Source organism: Ammospiza nelsoni, chromosome 7 (assembly GCF_027579445.1).
Source record: "Ammospiza nelsoni isolate bAmmNel1 chromosome 7, bAmmNel1.pri, whole genome shotgun sequence".
NCBI classification, from domain to species: domain Eukaryota; kingdom Metazoa; phylum Chordata; class Aves; order Passeriformes; family Passerellidae; genus Ammospiza; species Ammospiza nelsoni.
This window is the reverse complement of record NC_080639.1, coordinates 25,924,545-25,945,441: the sequence shown is the minus strand read 5'-3', so window position 1 is coordinate 25,945,441 and position 20,897 is coordinate 25,924,545. Positions and strand designations below refer to the sequence as shown.

General features: G+C 43.0%; 1 protein-coding gene across 10 annotated transcripts in view; it reads right to left on the bottom strand.

Moving 5' to 3' along the window:
• Window positions 1-13,746, bottom strand: part of BIN1 (bridging integrator 1) — a 90,087-nt gene extending 76,341 nt beyond the window's left edge. For all 10 annotated transcript variants that reach the window (XM_059475883.1, XM_059475884.1, XM_059475885.1 and 7 more), the window contains exon 1: window positions 13,568-13,746. In XM_059475883.1, the coding sequence (XP_059331866.1) occupies window positions 13,568-13,651 (84 nt within the window). In that variant the 5' untranslated portion in view covers window positions 13,652-13,746. The remainder of the gene's footprint in view (window positions 1-13,567) is intronic.
• Between the last annotated feature and the right edge of the window lie 7,151 nt (window positions 13,747-20,897).

Genomic DNA, 20,897 nt, shown 5'->3' with positions numbered 1-20,897 from the left:
TATTCACCTCCTGAGCACCTCTCCCTTCCTTCCTTCCTTCCTCGAGTATCCATTAACTCCCATTAATCCATCCTCCTGGATAATCAGAGTAATGCTCTTTAAACACCTGACACAGGGCAAAGCCACTCTCTGTCTGCAGGTTGTGTTAGAGGGCACAGTGACCCTGCAGGTAACATGACTGGGAATATTGTGCTCCAGAACCTCCAAATAATCCATTTATGGAGAGAGGTCCCCAGAAGAGGACATGACTACTGCAGAAAAGGCACTTTTGCTGAGTCTCCTGGCATACTCAAATACACCTGGCTAAACAGCGACTTACTGCAGTCCTAAAACAAAGTGTTCCCTCCCCTCCTCCAACCACCCTGGACAACATCTCATCTAATTTAAGAGTGACATTGGATGAATCATTTCTGTCTGTGTGAAAGAAAATCATCTTGAGAAGAGCTGGCAGCATGATTTTCCCCTCCTTTTCTGATAAATTGTCCAGGTCATCAGCATCCATACTACACTGAATTGTCAAAAAGCCAGTGCATGGGAACACCAAAGGAGAAGACAGACTGGGACTCTTCACCATCACAAAAATCTGCTCTTCTGACTCCCTGACCTTGAAGCAGGAACTGAAAATGGCTTTGGCACCCATTGCAGGAGAAACCAAACTGGTGCACCATGAACCAGGAGAAATGGAAAGCTACTGTTAGCACCTATCAAATACCTTGGAATTAAGGTGGCAGGGAACTGTAACATCATTTAATTCTCTTATGTTCCAGGAAAGGAGCCAGTTAGATTCATTAGTCGGTGAGCTGTATCCTCATCCCTCATTCCCCCTTCTGTGCAGTCACAGTCAGCTCACCCCATGCATGAAGAGGCTGGAAGGAGGGCAGGATTCTCACCCATCCCTGCCAGCTGAGGAGTTCAGACTCAGTGAATTCAACAAACAAGGATAAAGACAAAGATTTTAATCCAACAGTAAAAATTCTTTTTTTGCTGCCACTTAATATTACAAACAAAGCAAATTAGGGTATGACATTAACATTAAGGATGTGGCTTCTTACATAAAAAACTCTCAAGTGACTGAGATGCAGCGCTAACCTCTGAAACTGCTCCAACAACAATAAAAAGGTCAGTACAAGTGGAAGACAGGCCCAACAGCACTGCAACAAAAAGCCAGCCTTGGAAATAGGTGAACAGCAGCTGTTTGACCTAAACTAAAATCTGAGTAGAAGCAAAGATTTATCTTAAAAGTCTGTGTTCACTTTTGTAAGAGAATATTAATGCACCTTCTATATGTCCAATATCAGCCATTATAAGGGTCACTTTTCTCTAGAAAACAGCCATACTGACAGTTTAGGAAAACACAAGAACAGATCTCCAGGATGCAAGAGTTATTTTCCTCAAAGCAATCTACAGCATGTTTACAGAAAGATACAAATAAACCCCCAGCTCTCCGGATGTTTTGCAAGCACTCTCTGCAATGGCCAATCAGTGAGGATGAAAGGTTCTTTTACCTTCATAACCACAGGCTCAAACCAATCATCTCCTCTCCCACAGAGGGCATTTAGAAACAAGACAAGCCTCAAGAAGGTGAACTGGCTGGGGACCCTGGTGTGCATCTAGTACTGACACAAACACTGACATATCAGGATTTTTTTATATGAAGATTTTAGTCTCTTCACCATGTTTAACATTTTAGGTATTTTCTCCCCCCCTCTTCACCCACAGTTTTTGCAGCTTAGCTCCATTTATCAGTCAAGTCTAAATTAAGTGATGCTCCAGCAGGAGTGGGGCTGTGACAGACAGCATGGAAAAGCAGTTCCCTGTCTCCCTGGCAGGATGCTTGGTGTCTGCACTCACACACTTGCAATGCAGTTCAGTGTCTGCCTAGCCCAAGGCCACCCAAGCACCTTCAAAAGCAGGTTCCTTTTAAGGCTCCTCCTACATTAGTTGATGTATCTTGTTACTCCTCTCTCTCTCTCTGTTTAGGTCATTTTGCATTGTGCCTGCCCTGCAGGTACAGCCCAGGCACTGTGTTTGTACTCCAGCATGAATTCAAGGATTGGTTCTCAGGTATAACCAACATTATATAACAAACTGAAAAAAAGAACTATTTCCTCCTTTTTTTTTTTTCTTAAATAGATCTATGTTCCCACCCCCCATCCATCTCCAAATATTTGACTGATATGTCAGGTTCCCTGCAGGTCTAACTCATTGTGTTATTTAGTGGAGTTTTTTTCTCCCTTCTATAAATGAACAAGCTTGCCTTGCTAAATAAAAGCTTATCAGGAAAAAAAATAGTGGGGTTTATTTATCTTTTCTTGTTTCTTACAGATTTTAACAGTTAAAAAGAAAACATAGATATTTCCCTCTTCTCTCCTTTACTCTTCACACACATGCCCCATTTATATTTAAGGACATGAAAAATCCTGGCAAATGTGATATAAACTTCACTTCCAATTTTTTCCCCATCAATTTTATAGCCTTCAGTCAGAGGTTTCAGAGAGTCAAAACATAAGCAAAAGAGAGCATAAAATTAAGAGGTTAGGTGCTAGCTACAGGTCTAGTTGAGCTGAGCTGGGACAGAGGCAAAGCTCAGGCACCATCCACTGCCCTATAGTCCTGTGGATTGCTTGGCTTTTCCCTGTCCCCACACTTTTTGCTGCCCTCTAGTCCCCCATCCAGAATTTCCCATTTAGTCCAGCTATGAAAGGAGAGATTTGAAAGAACACCAGGTAAAGCAGCACAACCAGAGGGTTGATAATGGAGCAGCAGAATGCAGAACAGAGGAGGAAAAGGTGCAGCCAGAGATGACACATCTCAGTGGCAGAGGTGCTTTGAGAGTGATGTGAAACAGCTGCCCCAGCAGGAGTAGCTGGGTCAGGTTAAACTTCAGTCTGTAAAGACAAGACTGTATTTAAGGCAGGCAGATGGAGACACAAAGAAAGTGCTCCAGCAGCAGAAGACAGGGCAGCACGATAACTATTCAGAAGTGGTCACTTCTCCCTCCAGAACAAACTCAATGCCAGAAGCAGGCACCTGCCTCAAGAGATGTGGGAGATTAAGAATATTAAGAGCTTACGCCAGAGTTTTCAGACTTTGAATGCTTTAATCTTGACACCTTAAGCAGATGGCCCAGTTCCTGAGGTGCTGACAACACAGCTCCACCAGGAGACACAGCGCTGCAGGGTCAGCCTTAGTCTGGCATGGCTGGGGTCCCCAAACTGCACAAAGGTACCACTCTACCATCACTGTCACTGCCCCCTCAGCCCCTGGCTGTGCTGGTGACACCTGGCCATCCTCACCAGATGCTGTTGTATGCCTCATTCATAACTTTGGGGGCAATTGTTTTCTACTTGGTTTGCTCTTATTCAAAGCAGGCAGCTAAAAATACTGCACCCCCGAGTTCATGCTATTCAACAAAGCAGAAACTGGAGAGAATATGTATTTATCAATACTGTGAAAATTTCAGTCTCCAGAAAGCAGGTAAATTTCCACCCTCCCTTCTGTTTGCCCCAGCCCTAAGCAGACACCAAAGAGAGACCAAAAAAAGTGGCACAACTGTGGAGCTACATCCCAGCTCTGTAGTTAATAAAGCCAAATGGCATAATTTAATTCAGCTGGCATCAATGTGACATTCCAGGCAACACAACTTCAGCAACATCAACGTCTATTACTTGGGTAGGCATTTAACATTGCTTAATTAAACCCTATCTATAGCCAACAGTAACACTAGCAAGAGGAATAGATAGTATAAATAGTGTTGTTTGCACAAATTCCCCGTCTCAATTCCTCTGCCTCCTCCTCTGCAACACTCATTTTAAATGCTGATACTTCTGCATGAAGTATTTTTATTTTTACACAGGCCCTGATGCAGAATGAAGCAACCAAATCAGGAGAACATAAAAGGCATTTGAGGCCATGACTGAGCTGGAGAAAGAGATAGAGGAGCAGGTGCATGCTAGGAGGGAGGGGGCCAAAGAGCTCTTCTAAGGCAAAACAATGCTAGGGGGGGACTCCAGAAGGGACAGGCTGGATGCAGAGCCCTTAGAGGCCAGTACAGCTCCTTCACGGGTTCACAACCACCTTGCTGGACAACAATGAGAGCTTCCCAAGTGCAGGACAGATTGGGAACACGCGACACGCAGTGGGGCACAGGAAAGACATGGGCATCTGGGTCAGCTATTGCCATTCCCTGAGCTGGAAGGTGATAGCAGCAAGGGACCAGCCATGGGGGACTTAATAACAGTGCCCTCCAGGGCCAAGCTGACCTGCAGAATGTGGTTTGTCCCATGAAAGTGTGAATGTATGGATCAACAGATGATCAGCTCTTGGTCCTTCCCTAGCAGCTTTTGAACAGCTCTTCTCCTTTTCAGCTTTGCTTTTTCTTCAGCAGAGCTGAAGGGCAAGGAACAGTAAATTAGAGAGCCAGGCTTGATAGGGCAAGTCTTTTGGCTGTGAATGAGTGTTAAGTCCATCAGCTTCTTTGCCAGAGCACTTGTTAAGGATCTGGGCCACACTGGTTTTGGAGAGGAAAATCACCACAAAGTGCTCCCCAAAGAGCCTCCTCAAAAACAAAGGCCTCAGCTGGAGACTCAGGACTGCCAGCTTAGGTGACATTCTAGCTAAATTATCCCAGCTCCAAGTCACCTTCACCCAGCATGACAAAGCAGCTCTTTTAACCTACAACATCCACAGCCCACGGTAAGAGCATCCAGCCCTGATAACGCACACTTCCTCCCTGAATTATTTACGGCCACCAAGGGTCATGGAATAAGGGGAGCAAAACCTCCAGCTTGGCAAAAAGCTCTAGTCTGGCAACTGCCTCTGACATCCATTCAAGAGAAGTCCCAGACCATGAGCAATTGGGTGCAGCACACCATTCAGAGCTCTGTGACTGATGGATCACGTCACCCCTCTGACCTTCTGACTCCACCACGGCCAGGTGAACAAACTCTACTGTCCCAGCCCTGCACAAAAACTCTTCTTCCTCTCCAAAGACAGACAGTCTTTTTCCACTTTCTTATGCTATTTCCATAAAAATTTTACTGGTCAAAAACAGTCCTGAACCTTTGCTTACAAAACCATCCATATCCAACTTCTGCAAAAATATCTGAAAACCCTTTTACGTCTTTTGGAATAAACTTTTACCGAAACAAACCAGAATCATCTGTTTTAACTGAGACTGTCCAATATTTACATTGGAATTGTTTCAGAATAGGGAATGGCCTTTTTTGGCAATACAGAATGCAATCACACTGCAGATGCTAACAAATAATCACACTGACTGCTTGCATGATGTAGGAAACATTATCAGAGCGAGTACATCCTTTTAATAGCTCATGTTTATTAACACACAATTAAGCTTGGCCTTTCACAATGGCTGCCCAGTCTAAACAGACCAAAAAAAAATCCCTACTATCCCTCTACTGCAGAGGTCAGTTCAATACACTGAAGAATGGCCATTTCACTCCTCTGCTGAGGAAACTGTACCTAAGGAGTGTTTCAGTCAGAACCCAAGTGTATTTCTCCATCTGAATGATTTTACACTCTGCTTGAGCACTGTTCCTCTTATGGAAGCTGCCTCTCTCTCAACAGAATTTTTCCAAAAACATATTTTCAAGCAACCTTTGAAATATGCTGTCCCTCAGTACAACAACTCAAACCCTTTTTGTGCCTCATGTGTCAAACTCAACACCTGGACCAAGGGGTCACATTGCACCCACAGTGGGGAAAGACAGCAGCTTTCCAGGACAACACTTTACTGCCTGAAAATTGAAAATTAACGAGCTGAACATTCAAATGCCAGGAAAGGAATTTCCTGCATTTTTTAAAGCATACTCTTTTTTTATTTCCCCCTCAATGACTGTAGAAGTGGGGATAAGGAAATAAGGTTGGTCTTTCCACACTCAAGACTCACAGAGCTGGCAGGATCAAGACTTAAGTAGTTACAACAATTTACAGGAATGGTGAACGTCACCTACAAGGGTACTGGAGAGCTACAAGAGCAGCATATCTGTTAAATAAAAAGATTCAGAGATGTACATTTTCTTCAAATGTCAGGTATTTATACCTTCTTGGTATAAGTTTGCATCTGTTGCGGGCACCATTCCAAGTAAATCCAATGGGAAGAATTGTTGTTTCACTCTGCAAATACCATCCAACTCAGTTCTGAGTCAGTTAAGCCGCACATTATTGTTCCTGGCCTGATAAAATGTGCAATCAAGCCAAGTAGTACAAAGGAAAAAAAAAACCCCAAAAGTGTAAACACTTTTAGCTGTGTTTTCAAATACTGCAGTTTCTGTACCATTGAAGTTCCCTTTCCATCCCTGCTGGCAAACAAGCATTCAGCTCTGTCTAATACAGTTCCAAAGCAGAGTATTAGCAATTGCCCAGTGAAAAATGTTTGCACTTCAGCTGTATCAACCTCTAATCTCCCTCCTGAAGAGCTAACTTTGAAACAACTGAGAAACTAATGTGGCTCTTAAAGTTTAACAAAAAGCTCTAAACCTATTTAAAATAAACAAACCAAATACGATCAATACAGAATTACAAAAAAAAAGAATATCAGAACAGGTTACCAACTTTCTGAAACTGCCTGTCAAACCCTTGCAGAGAGGGCAACACTCCTGCATATCAAGAGATTAAGTACAGCCCATGGTTTTCACAGAGGGATTAGTTGTTATTAAGCACTGCTTTCTCCTTATTGGTGAAGTCTGCACTCTCCATCCTGCCTGGCAGCCTATATTAAGAACACACTGCCACCCAGACTTCTTCTTTCTTGTAAAGAATGGGACAGAAAGAAAGGCAACACTGTCTGGCTTTCAGGACTGTCCCAGCAGCACTTCTGTGGAAACACTGACTTTCAGAAATTTCAACCTCCCAGACCTCCCAGGTCTGAGTAAAGCTCACTCCAACCCAGTCCAAACAGTAGAAAATTCTGTGTTGCACATGTGTACTAGCAGAGATCTGAGCAAACACAGAACCTATTTCTCATTTCATAAAGCTGCTCATAGTGACTCTGTGAGACCTCTGTCTACGTTTGTGAATGCCCCAAGTTCATCATAAAATGCAGCTCCCTGCTCTGGCAAACCCTTCCTGAATGCAGGCTCCCAACATAACAAAGGAGAAACCCAGGGGGAAAAAAAGGAGAGAAAAAAAGGAGAAAAAATAAATTAAACAACTGTCCAACTTCAGCAGGTTGAAGAATTTCTATTCCCTTCTTTTCCTTCACATCACAAATCTAAAGAGAACTACAAATCTACAGAGAGGTACTTTCTGAGCAGCAGCTAAGAAACAAAACTATGCAAGCAAGTTGGCATGATGAAAATATAACCCAAACAAAAAAAAATACTCATCAATCCTATTTCCTGCTAATAAATACACTTTAAGTTTTTCTCCAGGAATGTGGCACAGGACCTACCCTGCAGCACTTGCCAGCTTCATGAAGATCAAATGGCTTCAGAGGCTAGGAAAGTGCCTAGGGAAACCTGAACAGTCTGAGGTTCTCCAGCCACTTGGATGCACCTGCTGAGGAGACACCTGACAAGATTTATTCATTCCCTGTGCCACCGCCAATAGCTCAGGCAAATTTGCAGGGGTTCCCCTCTCCTGTTCTGACAGTATTAGCTACTCAACGAATTCCATATTTAAAATTGATTTTGACTAGCAGGAAAATGGAAATTACTTTCTTCTCTCTCCCAAACCCTTCCTGTGAGAGATGTCCCCTTTTAGCTCAGTAGAGGGGATGCCAGAATGGCACAGGTTTGGTGGCAGTCATGCATTCAATATTGTAGTTGCTGGAGAAACCCAAATAAACAGTCCCTCAAGAGAAGGCTAAAACAGCCTGAAGTCAGAATGAGCCTTTTTGCACAATTCTACCTTCAAGGAGGCTTTATTCATATTTAATGTTTGTTCCCATCTCATTGCTCTGGGGTAGAGAATGCACAGTCTCCTGGTCAGCATTAACTCAGTCTCACCCCATTAGAAGCTGCTGGTCTGCACACTCTGAATGGGCCAGCTCAGGGTGACAGCCCTGCCTGCTCTGCTTGGCAAACTGAGTCTGGCTTTGTTATCAGTCAGGGTGCCAGCACAGAACTTTGGGAAGACAGGCTGACCCTTCTGTGCACAGGTAGGCAGCCAGGGCTGTAAGATGATCCTTGCAAAGCTGCAGAACTCACACCACAGGCAGCTCAGGTGTCTGGGCACCATTGCAACAGCAGAAAAAAATAACCACTCTAATACCTGTTAACCTAAGGGACCCTCTTGTCATCCCAAATGTTTCTAAACCAGAGCTTTATTATACATTTGATCCCAAGCAATAGGGTCTTGTGTCTCTGTCTAGGGAGTCATGAACAAAGGAAAACTTGTGTTATTTCTGAAGGCCCTAGTCCAGTTAGATGCTGAACGCAGCTTTCCCCATTGGCTTGGCTACAGCCACGTGCAAAGAACAATCATGATGTTGGAAAAAAAACAAACATCTGAGCCTGGAAATACAAACCTTGCCTAACAGCATGCAGGATGGAGGGATAGCCAGACAAGCTTTGATGTCACCCCCAGAGAGATGAGGTCTGTAACACTCTGCATGGTCTAGAGCCTCTTTAAAAGCCCACAGAGAAAAGAGATCTTCCAGATCCTGCTTCATAAACCTGATCTCACAAGAACTGCACTGAAAAGGACTGTTTGCAAGACTAGAACTTACAGGGAAGATAAAATGACAAGGAATAGGGTTGGGCCTTTTCCAATCAGAAAATTCATCCATCCATGAGATTCTGCTTCAGATAAGAAATCTGTTGCCAATAGCCAGACAGAAGGGCACCTTCAGCACGGCACTGTAAGTGCTCTGCCAATCAAACCATTCCATGGGCAAGGAGACATGTGGAGCCTGGTTTCCTATTTCACCTCCTCCCTGTGCCATGCAGATTATCTGATACCAGTAATACAGTCTGAGCTCACACTGGAATCATCTGAACGTTAGGGGCATTAATTCAGATCTTCCTGCAGTATGCAGTGCCTGTTTTCCAGCAACCTTTAGGCATGAAGTACCTTTGAGACTCTACCCATCCCCTAAGCCCTGCATTCTTAGGAAAGCAAGCTAACAGACAAAGTAAAAAGCCCCATCTTTGTCATCTGGGGAGTCCCTCAGAAAAAAAACAAAACATCAATTTTCCTGCCAGATTAGAAGGCAAATAATACTTGCAGCTCTTCAGGCTATTTGTTCTTCGCTGGCACAACAAGACAGACTGCCACCAACCCATCCTACCCTATGCAAAGGCAAGAAAAAAACCATAGAAGTTTTGCAGAGACAGGAGGACCCGGAAGGAAAACCAATAAGGAATTTCTCTCAAGTAGGTAGATGGATTACTATTTCCCAATAACAGAGCTTTCTGCATCTACCATTTTTACAGAAAGGCTCCCTGCCCACCTGCAGAGTTTCTACAGAGCAGGGAGCCTCTGACAGGCTGGTAATAGCTGTATTTAAATTTGCTTTAAGGTTCTTGGGTACTGCTCATTAGTATGGACTCTCACCTGCTTCAACAGGGCTGAAATTTTATCCCAGGTGTTTCCTTCTGCAATGCTCCACCTATTGGAGCTTAGAAGGACAAAAAAATGTCTTATCAGGGCAAACTCAAAATGCAAACCATGCCTCCTGCAAACCCAGTTCCACCCAAACCACAACCTGTGAGACCAAGACTGCAGCCCAGGCTCCTCGGACTGTGCAGCCAGAGGAGAGCAGAACTGTGCTCTGACAGATGGTTTAACCGGGAAAACTTCAAATACACCGGGGCAAACATCGGTGGAATTAACAAAGCTGAGAACAGGAAAACAAAGTGACATTTCACAGCAACAGGCAAGCCAGAGTCTGTGACTATAAACGGCAGTCTATGACCTAAATGTGACCCTTTAACACAAGGGAGTTGGGATTTCCAAACTAAGCTTTGCCAGGTCCCACGTGGAAAGCAAAGCTTTCCCCTTTGGTTAGGGATGGAGAGAGAGAAAAGGGGATGCCTTGGTTTGTTGGTACATCAGAAGATACCCATGACAAAATACAACAGTCTGTTCATGTCCCAGAACACAGACTCCTCATTTTGCACAGCTGTGTAACAAAAAGAGTGAGAGACCACCACTACTATAGGATAAGAACTTCCCACACTCAGTCTAAGTAAAAACAAGTCCATTCCTTTCTACTCATCTCCACACAAAAAAAAAAAAAAAAAAAAAAAAAAGCTCCCAAGGGAAAAACAAAAACCTTTTTTTCTTTCTGATGTCAACATTTCATCTCCTCAGACAAAGCTTTTAACCTGTATGCAGCTTAAATCAACAGTTGGTACCCATACAGCCAATACATCTTTCCACCCTGAACCTCCACCTGACATGCAGAAGGAAAGCAAAGAGCCTGATCCTGTGACAAGGACACTGCCAGTCAAGATATTAAACCCCAACTCTTTGCTCCTTGAGCTCAGCTCCCTGCTGGAACCTACAGAGTTACTCTCACCCCAGAATGGCATCAAGTCATCAAGATGCTGTTTAAATTTGTTCAGAACAGAAACATGCATGTGCAAGTAGACACATTCAGAAACAGGACATTATTAGAGGAAAATGAGAATTGTGGAAACTGGGGAGATTTTTAAAATTTTCAAAAGTGTTAAGATAAAACACCAACTTTAACCAAGATAATGGATTACAAGCATAAAGAATAAAAAACTTCATAGCCTCAGTGGAAGAGTTTAAAAGAGCTGCAAACATCAGGCTCCCTCTAAGACACCATGACAGTGGGGGCATTACATTTTTAACTCATATTTAAGAAGTTTAGAATTATGAAAAGTCCAGAGCTCAACATCTCAGTCTGAAAATTCTTCAGCTAAATTTCAGATTAATTGATCATGATTTCCAGTCTAGATATCCTAATTAGTTGAAAAAGGTGATATGAGTTAGAAACAGTTGCATGGGCTCCTTCTGCAAGGTCTGTTCCTCCGGATAGCACCATCAATTTGATACATTTCACTGGACAACTGGGAAATTGTTGCCCAGTATTATGCTTGAGGCTACCTCTGAGTAGAGATGGAGGTTAAATGGGTGTCCATCCCCTTTTTAAAACCACAGTTGACCATTCCACCATATATTTCCTGCGGGATTGCTCGAGTGCCTTCCAAAAATAGCCAACAGTTTTGCTGAAAGGCTCAAAACAAACAGCACTTCTGAGGGAATATCTTACATAGTTTACATAATAGGCATCTCAGAAGGGAAAAAAGGATGCGTACAGTGTTTCAATGTGAATTCTGCACTGAACAAAAAGACATCATTCTTGGCTTAGCACAAGGCTGAAATTCACCAGGAAGAAAACTGCTGAGGTCAAAGCCTCAGGGCTCACGTTGAGAGGGAAATATTCTCAAGGGAAGAACTTTTTTATCCTTGATTCAAATGAAAATACGATATGGAAAAGGAACAGTCAGCTCTTTAAGCCTCAAAAAGGAAGAGTTCGACCCTAGCCAAAATATATTCACAAAAAATCTAACACATATTTAAGTTGTTAGCAGATCCACCTCTGCACATCTCTGCTTACCGTTTTTTAAATTATTTAACACCTGGTCCTTATCTCCTGACCTATGGTTCACCCTTCCTGCTAAACACAGTATCTCAGTTTATAACTAAATGCCACAAGTGTAGAGTGTCATAACCACTGGTGTTTCCGCATCACTTCAATTTCAGCTGTATCTCTCCTCAGAACCTGAAAGTGAACACTGACATATATTCCTCACTGAAAGGCTGTCCTTCATGGGTAAAATACTGAATGCTTCACAAAAGAAGAATTATTACAGAGAATCCTGTAGCAGTATGAAGAGGCAAGTCAGATGATGAAGCTAGCAATGCCATTTTTTTCTTTTTTTGAGAGCCCAGAGATTTAAGTTGTACTGTTTGCATCAGGGTAACAACAACTGAAAGGTCTAAAATTTGTATTAGCAAGTGCTTTGGGCTTGTTTTCCTTTTCTCCTTAAAGCAAAACAAGCCGTGCTTTTCTCTTCCCAAAGAAACAAACAACTGCTTTCCGATCGTGCAAATCACCTGCAATAACCAGCTAACTCTCGATTATTATTGCCATTCCCAGTCCCCAAACACCACCAGGGAGTGAGCAAGGAAGTGAGCTAGATCAACAGCGGACAGAAATTTGTGGAAAATCCTCCCTAGGAAAAGAACCTGTTTGTGTTTGATAAGAGACAGGGCAGGGCTTGGCAGGACAAGCTTGGTTCCAAGCTGCACCACTAAATATAACAACTCCATCAGCAGGCCCAGGAGCTCTACACCTACCCTAATGTTAACTACAAATATGGTTGCCATCTGGTGGCTAACACTGAATGAAGTTTAGCATCTGTGATGAGTTCAAGGTGGACCAGATTCCCTGGAATAACAGTAGGATAAAGAAAACCACAGATGTGGCCATCTCATTCTTGCGTTCAGAGTGAAGCCAGGACCTTGTTGCTGCAGTTCCACACTGGATCTGGCAGTCATTGGGGAATTTTACAAGCAGTCAGACAAGTTCAAGGGATGCTCCTCGTCTCAGCAAGCGAGCTAAAAGTAGTGGATGCAGCATGGGCAACATTAAATAAAAGTGGTTTGGGCTGCCATTCTGACCCAGCGTTTTTGAGCAGGGTCAGAGATTGGTACAAGGCTCAGGCCAGCACCGCGTTTAATCCAAGCCCTCCTAGATTAAATCTAGCTGCTAAAGATAACTCGCAGGGAACACGAGCAGCAGTGGGCAGATCTGCTCGCCCGCCCTCCCTCCAAGATGCACCAGTCCTTATTCAGTCAATGTCATCTCACAGCAAACCACTGAAAACCAAGACGAGCGTGCCCGCAGTAAAAGCAGCTGATCAATGTCTCTGCGTAAAACGCCCGATAATCCCTGCCCAGAGCAGGCAGCTGGCATCAGATGCGGCATGCCAGAGAGATGAACAGGAAAAGTATCCATTGCATATTCCTGGCACCTTCTGCCGGCACAGGGGTGGGCGGAGAGCAGCGAAAGGGCTCCCGGGATTCAAAAATCCCCCCCTCCCTGAGCAGATCGGCACAATCTTTAGAGGCCGTGTGGCTGAACCACCATTCCAAAACGAGCAGCTCAAGGTCAGCACAGCGAGCAGCGATGCTGCTGGAGATAAGGGGCGAGTGTCCGTCTGTCTCCCTTCCCTCACCATCTTTGGTGTTACGCATTTAGCGCTATGGCAAAGCACAGCACCGCTCCGAAAACGCTGCATAAGCGCACCCTAAATGCCACAAGGAGAGGTCTCCTCCTGGTGAAACAAAAAGCATCCGCGGATCCCGCCCGGGCGAGCGGCGCTCCCGCCGCCGGCCGGAGCCGATGCCATGTTTCCGGCGAGCCCGCAGCGCCCCAGCGGGGGCACCCGGCATCCCCGGGATGCACCGGGAACCCGGCTCCGCAGGCAGGGAACGCAGCTGCCATCCCCTCGCAGGGACCCACTGCCAGACCCATCCCTGCTCCGGGCAGGGCTGTCACCATCCCCGGTGCCCGCGGCCCCCGCGCCCAGCCCCGCATCCCGGGGATGCCCCCCTTCCCCGCTACCTTCTCCTGCGCCCGGGTCAGCTTCTTCTGCACGTTGCTGGCGATTTTCCCGGCCGTGACCCCCTTGCTGCCCAGCTCGGCCATCTTGCCTGCTCTTTTTAACGGGCTGCGAGCGGCGGACCGGCAGGAAGGGGGGGAAAACCCGGCGGGCAGGCGATGGCCCCGGCCGTCACCGCCGCGCCGCCCGCCCGCCGCCTTTTAAAGGGACAGCGCTGCCTTACAGGGACACGCACGGGGCCGGTTCGGCACGGATCGCCCCCGCACTGACTGCTCCGGGTCCTCACCGCTGCCCGGCCCAGGGGAAGGCAGCAGGGTGGGAAAGTCCGGGAAGCATCGCAAGGGATTCACATTAGATACTAAAATGAGTTTGCTGGCATCTTTCATCCCGCAGCAAAACGCCACTCTTATTTTAAGAGATTTGTGCCACTAATTGCTATCACTGATTGTCCAAATTCATATGACAAAGGCACTTTCCAAATTACTCCTGGATATTCACAAGCACAAAGAGAAATTTAATTCCTTAAGGAAGGGCACCTGGAAATTAATCAAACCCCCGATTTTAAAAGGTGACATGAAGTTTCAGAACATTCCATCCTTTAATCATGGAATTATTAAGGTTGGGAAAGACCTCTCATAATTGAGTCCGACCATTACCCCAGCATCACTGTGTTCACCACTAAACCATACCCCAAATGCAACATTCCCCCACTCTTTGAACACTTCCAGGGATGGTGATTTCACCACATCCCTGGGCAGCACACTTCAATGCCTGATCATCCTTTCAGTGAAGAAATTTTTCCCACTATCCAATCTAAAGCACCAACAGCACATCCTGAGGCCATTTCTGCTAGTTCTGTCACTTGTTACCAGGGGAAAGAGAACAACATCCACCTTGCTACAATCTTTTTCAGGTGAGCACAGAGAGGGATGGTGTTGCAGTTGAGACGGCCACAATACACAGAGTGTCACCATCCAATTTCAGAAAGCTTCAAGCCATACAGAGTAACACCATACCTCATCAGAAGGCTCCAAGCATCTGCCCTTCTTACTCTTTAGCCCAACCTTTTAAATTCTTCATCCTACATGCTTTACACCTGTGTGCCCTCTGATCCCTTTGGTGGTTGCTCAGTGCCCCTGGGCACTCCATGGCTCATTGCTGTCAGTGCTGCTCACAGCTGTGCCCATTGAGGATGAGGCTCGGCCTCACTCGCAATCACCACAAACTGTGTACCCACATGATGAGGTCTCCCTTGAGACTCCTTTCCTCCAGGCTGAATCCTCCCAACCCCCTCAGCTGTTTCTCATGGCACTTGTGCTCCAGACCTTCCACCAGCCTTGTTACGCTGCTGTGGATACCCTTCAGCACCTCTGTGTCTTTCCTGAATTGCACAGCCAGGAAAATGAGCACAGGATTTGGGGGGTGGCCTCACCAGTGTCAGGTACAGGGAGGTGATCACTGCCCTGGGCCTGGTGCCACACGGATGCCATTTCTGATGCCATAAGCCACAATGCCATTTCTGATTCCATTTCTGATGCCATTAGCCATGATGCCATTGGCCTTCCTGGCCACCTGGCTTTGGTTTTGCTTTGCTAGGTCTGCTGGGCAAATACCTTTTGTGAAACTTTTTCCCTTTACACGTCAGGACAGAGTTCTGCTTCCTGGAACACAGGAAGCCACCTCAGTGCTGTTATTCACATCCTAATCCTCGGCCCCCAGGCTTCCCTCAGTACCACACACCAGGGCTTGGGTGAGTGCTGGGGAAGCTTCCTTCCTTCCTATCCTGCTCCTGCACACTCATCCCAGCTCTTTGTGGTGCTTGGGACTATGTGCACTCAGTACCCAGTAGACTACCAACCAATCCAGTGCTCTGCAGAAAATTGAGATACATAACAAACTTGCATTTACCTTTAAGATGGGAACACCTATTTTAATTCGACAATGGGACCAAAACCTCTGTATGTCCCCAGAGCATTTCACACAGTCATTATTTTTCCAGATGAAGACTGTTATCTCCAGTTTCACACACAGGGAATAGTGTAGCACACACTACTGCAATGTAAAGCAACAGATAAATGTTGAAGATTATAACTTAAGACAGCTAAACCAGGTCTTCCAAAATATATGTCATTTATTGTTTTCCATTTCTGCTTCAGTACTATTTCTGTTCATTCAGATCAGAAAATAAAAATAAAACCAATTAAAATAAAAACAATTGTCTTGTCAGAGCCCTTAGAAACTGTGAGCAGAGAAACTGTCAACACCTCTTTGTAAGGCTTCATGAGACAGTGCCTCTGCATTTCTTGCCTGTTTTGATAACGGCTTTTTTAATGACAAAACCTTCATTCAGAATCTAGTTTAAATCCATGGTATACTTCAAATATGTTAGTAGACATACTATTCCTATTTAATAAAATACTAGGACATGTGTTCCAGTTGTGCATAAGAAAAGTGCAGAGACACTGGACATAGTGTGTGACTACCCATGATGCCAATCTGTATTGCAAACTGCAAATTTATTCAATTCCTTCCTGGTTTTATATCTAGTATTCATCTATCTGCATGATTAGCATTTAGTATTAATTTAGTACTCATTTTCTATAGTACTTGTCCCAAATGCATCTGATTTCTTCCATAATTTCAGCCTTACTAGTTATTTTCACATTACCTTTCTTCTTGGGTATCATCCATAATTTTTCTCTCACCCCCACCTCCCCTGCCTTAGCTGAGTTTTTAAGGTTGAAAGATGCACATGTGTTTAAACATTTGTAACATCACGTTTAAAAGAGCAGATGTTTCAGGGTCAGAACACATTCCTCTCCACCCTACCTCATATATTTGCTTCTCCTGCTTAGGCTTTTCTTCAGTGGAACTGGTTTTGAGGAGATTTTTGTCTGATTATGTCCTTTCAAGTGAAAAGCAAATTAGCTGAGAAGAGAGTCCACAGCAAACATCAGACAACCGTGAAACAAAAGCAGCCAGACACACACACACACACACACACACACACACACACACACACACACACACACACACACACACGTTCACCACAATGAAAAATGATGACAAACTGTGTACACTTTAAAAGCTGGGATTAACAGCAAGTATCCACCTCTCAGCATGAGTCATTTCCCAGTTATTTCTGTACTTGATTGGATCAGCATCAAAGCTGCAAAACATTTGCTGGGCTCCAGGTGTGTTGCAAAAGGTACTCCCCTGGCATGACCCGCATACTATGAGTGGCCATGCACCTGAGTGACCATGTAAGCCATTTCAGCCAGGTCACATATGCAGGAGGTGAGCAAGAAAGGCTTCAGGCTCATATCTATCCACCATTGTTCTGATCTCAAGCTTACTGTGTTTTACAAGGCTATAAATGTAAATAAATTCAATTGGACTGCAGTGCAATTATGTAGTTATAAACATACAAGCTGGTAACTTAATGCTTTTATATATGTTTATGCTTTGTGTCATTGTGTGACAGAGATAGCAAGCCTTTTGGAAGCCATTAGTGACAGATTCTGCACAATTGGAGTTAATATAAATCAAACTTAATGCTTATGAGTATCATCTGAGATTAAGTTCAATATGTGCATAGTTGTCTAATCTATTCTAACACTGGACCCAGAACACTTCATTTTGCCCAACTGTAACCAGCTAAACATATTTAATTTCAGCTGAGTCACCTTGGCTCCTTTTATAGTCAAAAGAGAGAAATCTGTATCTCAAAGCTGAGGAAAGGTAACCAGAAAGGTCTCCCTTCCCCCTGAGCCGCAGAGGGAGATGAGCTGGATAGCTCAAATAGCTGAAGCTGAGGAAGCCAGATGGGTTATGAAACCCACCTGTAGTCCATCTCCCTGGTGACAGCATGACTCACTGCCACAGTTCAGAGGGAAGAAGCAAATCTGTCAGACACCCCAGCACAAACAGGCATATCTAACATGTACATAGCCACCACTGCCTTTTTATGGCTCTCTTAATTGATTAATGCTCTAGTCAATAATAACTGTGTTAGGCCTCAGCCCCACAAGTGCATTTCACTTCTCAGTTGTCTCATTAAAGGGAGATGAACTGTTCACCTGTTTACAATTAAACATATGCTTAAATGCTCACTGGCTTGGAGTCTATTATTTTGCAGCTTAGGTACAATTTATTTCCTTCATTGCACAAATTGTTGTTCCAGCTATTTTTTTCATTATTATCAGTATTCCTGTTTTGCCAGTTTTGTCCATCTGGGAGCAGGATGTTTTCTTCATGATTAGAAGAGTGATTGCAAAGAGTGATTTCAGCAATGTATCCATTAACTGATTTTTTATTTTTCCTGACTTGAACCTTTTAATTCTAGTTCGTGTATTTAAAAGTACAAGCTATGATAATCAAAATCTTCCCTGCTACTGATGGCAAAATCTTTCATTTTAATAAAATAATTTAAATAAAATAATTGTAAAATAATTTTATTATTTTACAATTTTCAAATTATTTTATTATTTTAATTTAATTTAATGAAAATAATAATTTTCACATAAATAAAATTATTGTAAAATAACAGCAGAAGTTGTTTCTACTATTCATGGAACTAGAAGTATATATTCTCTGTTCCAATTAGACAGAAGATTAAAAGCCAGTTAAATTGATTTTTGTTTCTTTTCAGCAAGGAGTTCTGATTTTCAGTGTATAATTACAGTTTTTAGAAAATATTTAGTAGAGTTCAATTAATTAAATATTTATGGAAATATTAATATATCAGTATTGGATTCTTTAAATTCTTATAGTTAAGAATAATATTTGCAGTAAACTATTTGAAGAACTCTAAAGCCCTTTACCCCAAGTACTCATATGATGCAAAATGGGTCTATTTCAATCACAATTTGTTGCAGAATTCAAAGCTGAAGTTTGGGTATTAAACAATACCTGGTTGTTTGGATCTGTAGCTCTGTTCTGACCCTGGCTGTAGCACTGCAGGCCAGTTGGCCTCACTCCCTCCAGCACCACTCTCTGCCTTCAGTGATGTCAGCTGCAGGACTAATTTAAGAGAGTAAATCCAACATCTTGAAAACAACAAATTGCACTAAATATATTATGTAACAAAATCCAATCAAGTTCTAACTCCAACCCTGCCCACCTTTTTCTTTCCATTGCAGATCATGCATTCTTCTGGGACAGCATTCCAGAGGAGTTTGCAAAGGTGACTTCTGTCTTTTTTTTTAACCTGATAACATTGTCAGGGATAATTTTGTTATCAATTTCACCATTATCTAGTTTGTCTTAGAATTCCTTCCTGACTGACTATAATCTCTTGCAAACTCTCCCTTTGTTCTCCCACAGGAAGGTGCAGGGAAGAATCAGGAAGTTTCTGCCATGAAAATAATAGATAAGAACTTGCTGATTACATGTTCTCTCCTTTAAAACAAGTGCAAGGTGAAAGAACTTTGATTTAAAAATAGTGTCCGAAGGTGTTCCCTCCCACACCCCTCAGACACAATTCCTGTTGAATCTCTCCATTATCTTTTGTGAGAATCAGATTATACCAAATTTACTCTTCTCATGCTCTAAACACACAAAATAAACCAACAAAAAAACCCTAATCCTATGGCACTGGGAAGGCTCCAAAGCTGAGAGCTTTGCCTGTCTAGCCCAGACTCTCCTGTTCAGAAACAGGGAGAGGCAGGAAATAAAACGGCATTAAAACTTTGTCTCATGTCTCACTGAAGACTGTCCTGTGGTTGCAAGCTTGGTTGAATTTTAGGGAATTATTGGGTGTTCATGATGTGCCTTACTGGAACCTCTAAATTTTGGCAGATTTTTCAAAATTCAGAGTGCATTTCTTTTCCATCCACATACCTGTTTGAGTGCTTGATACACATGCATGCAATTATTTTTTTCTCTGCCTGAGTGGATTTAGCCATTACAAAGTGATCTTTGGCCCTGAATTTGTGACAGATTAGCCACACTTCACTATCAAATGAAGTGAGTAAAGAATGGCAAAGGTCTGTAAGCTTTGCACTAATGTATATCCAAGAAGCTTGTCAAAAATTCTGTGTACCCTATTGTGCAGGAAAAGAAGGGATTTAGCAAATATTAAATAATTTTGGTTTTACTTTTTCATTATCATCAGTCAGCAAGGAACAGGCAAGTGAATCATGTGCTTCCTTTGGAAAATATTCTGAGAATTCTGGAAGCCTTCAACTATTTATTAAAATATCTTAAAAAATCAGAAATAATTATATACTCAAATGGACTCAGTTTATACACAGTTTATCCCCATCTATAGCTACAGTAGAACACATGGGCCAAGTGGTGGAATCACACAAAGGATCTCATATCAACAGCACAAACTGTCACTGAAGTGCAGGAGGTATTTGATATTTTCTATCAAACACACATCCACAAGTTCCACACTTGTGATAACCATGCCAGGTGGATTATGTAATGCTAACAGTTGTCCCAGTTGCAATGTCTTCCTCCTTGCTTCCCTTTACCAAGAGCCTCATTTTATTTCCTTGGCAACGAAATAGAATGACTTATTCATACACATTACTTACAAGAGCCATCTCTCCTTCAACTACTGCAAGCTTGCTATCAATACAAATCTTTGCAGTTTTTAAAATTATCCAACTCTTTGCTTTTGAGGTCTGGGATTTGATTTTCCCTAAAATAAGGATGGTGGCTTTCCAGTCTGGGCAAATCCTCTTTTCTCCACATATCTAATAAAACATTGGATACAATTTATTCATACAATCTATTCTATTTAATAATTACTGACATTTATAATAATGTTTTCCTAGACGTGGATCAGAAGAAAATACAACACAGAAAAATGTAAAAAAAAAATCATTCTTACCTGTAACAACTCAGCCATTTCCAGAGCTCTATCAAGTCTGTAAAAAGGCTTTCATAAAGATTCAGCAAAAAACAGTGAAGGCCTCAAATAGTTAGAATTAGTTAGAATTGGTATATTTCTCTTCCCAAATTATGTGACATTTTAATGTATCATTCAGTGCTGTGACATCTTCAAGTTTCCCTGCCAAGTTTAGCAGAGAACATTCAGTCCTAAAGGAAGCATCCTCTACAGTTTAATGAGTCAAAGCCATGTGTATACAGATATCAGGGTCATCAGCATGTAGAAGAATAAACATAAATTTCAAGCTAAATTTCTGCTTTGTTTCCATACTGTATTTTGAAACAAGGCAACATTACCAAATAAATGAACCAAATGTAGTAAATTGTGAAAAATTTTCTTAACATGTCACTCACTGCACAAGTGATGGAAATACATGTTATTTCTACTATTTTACTCTGAAAGACAAGGCACAAGTCTGGAAATGTTGCACA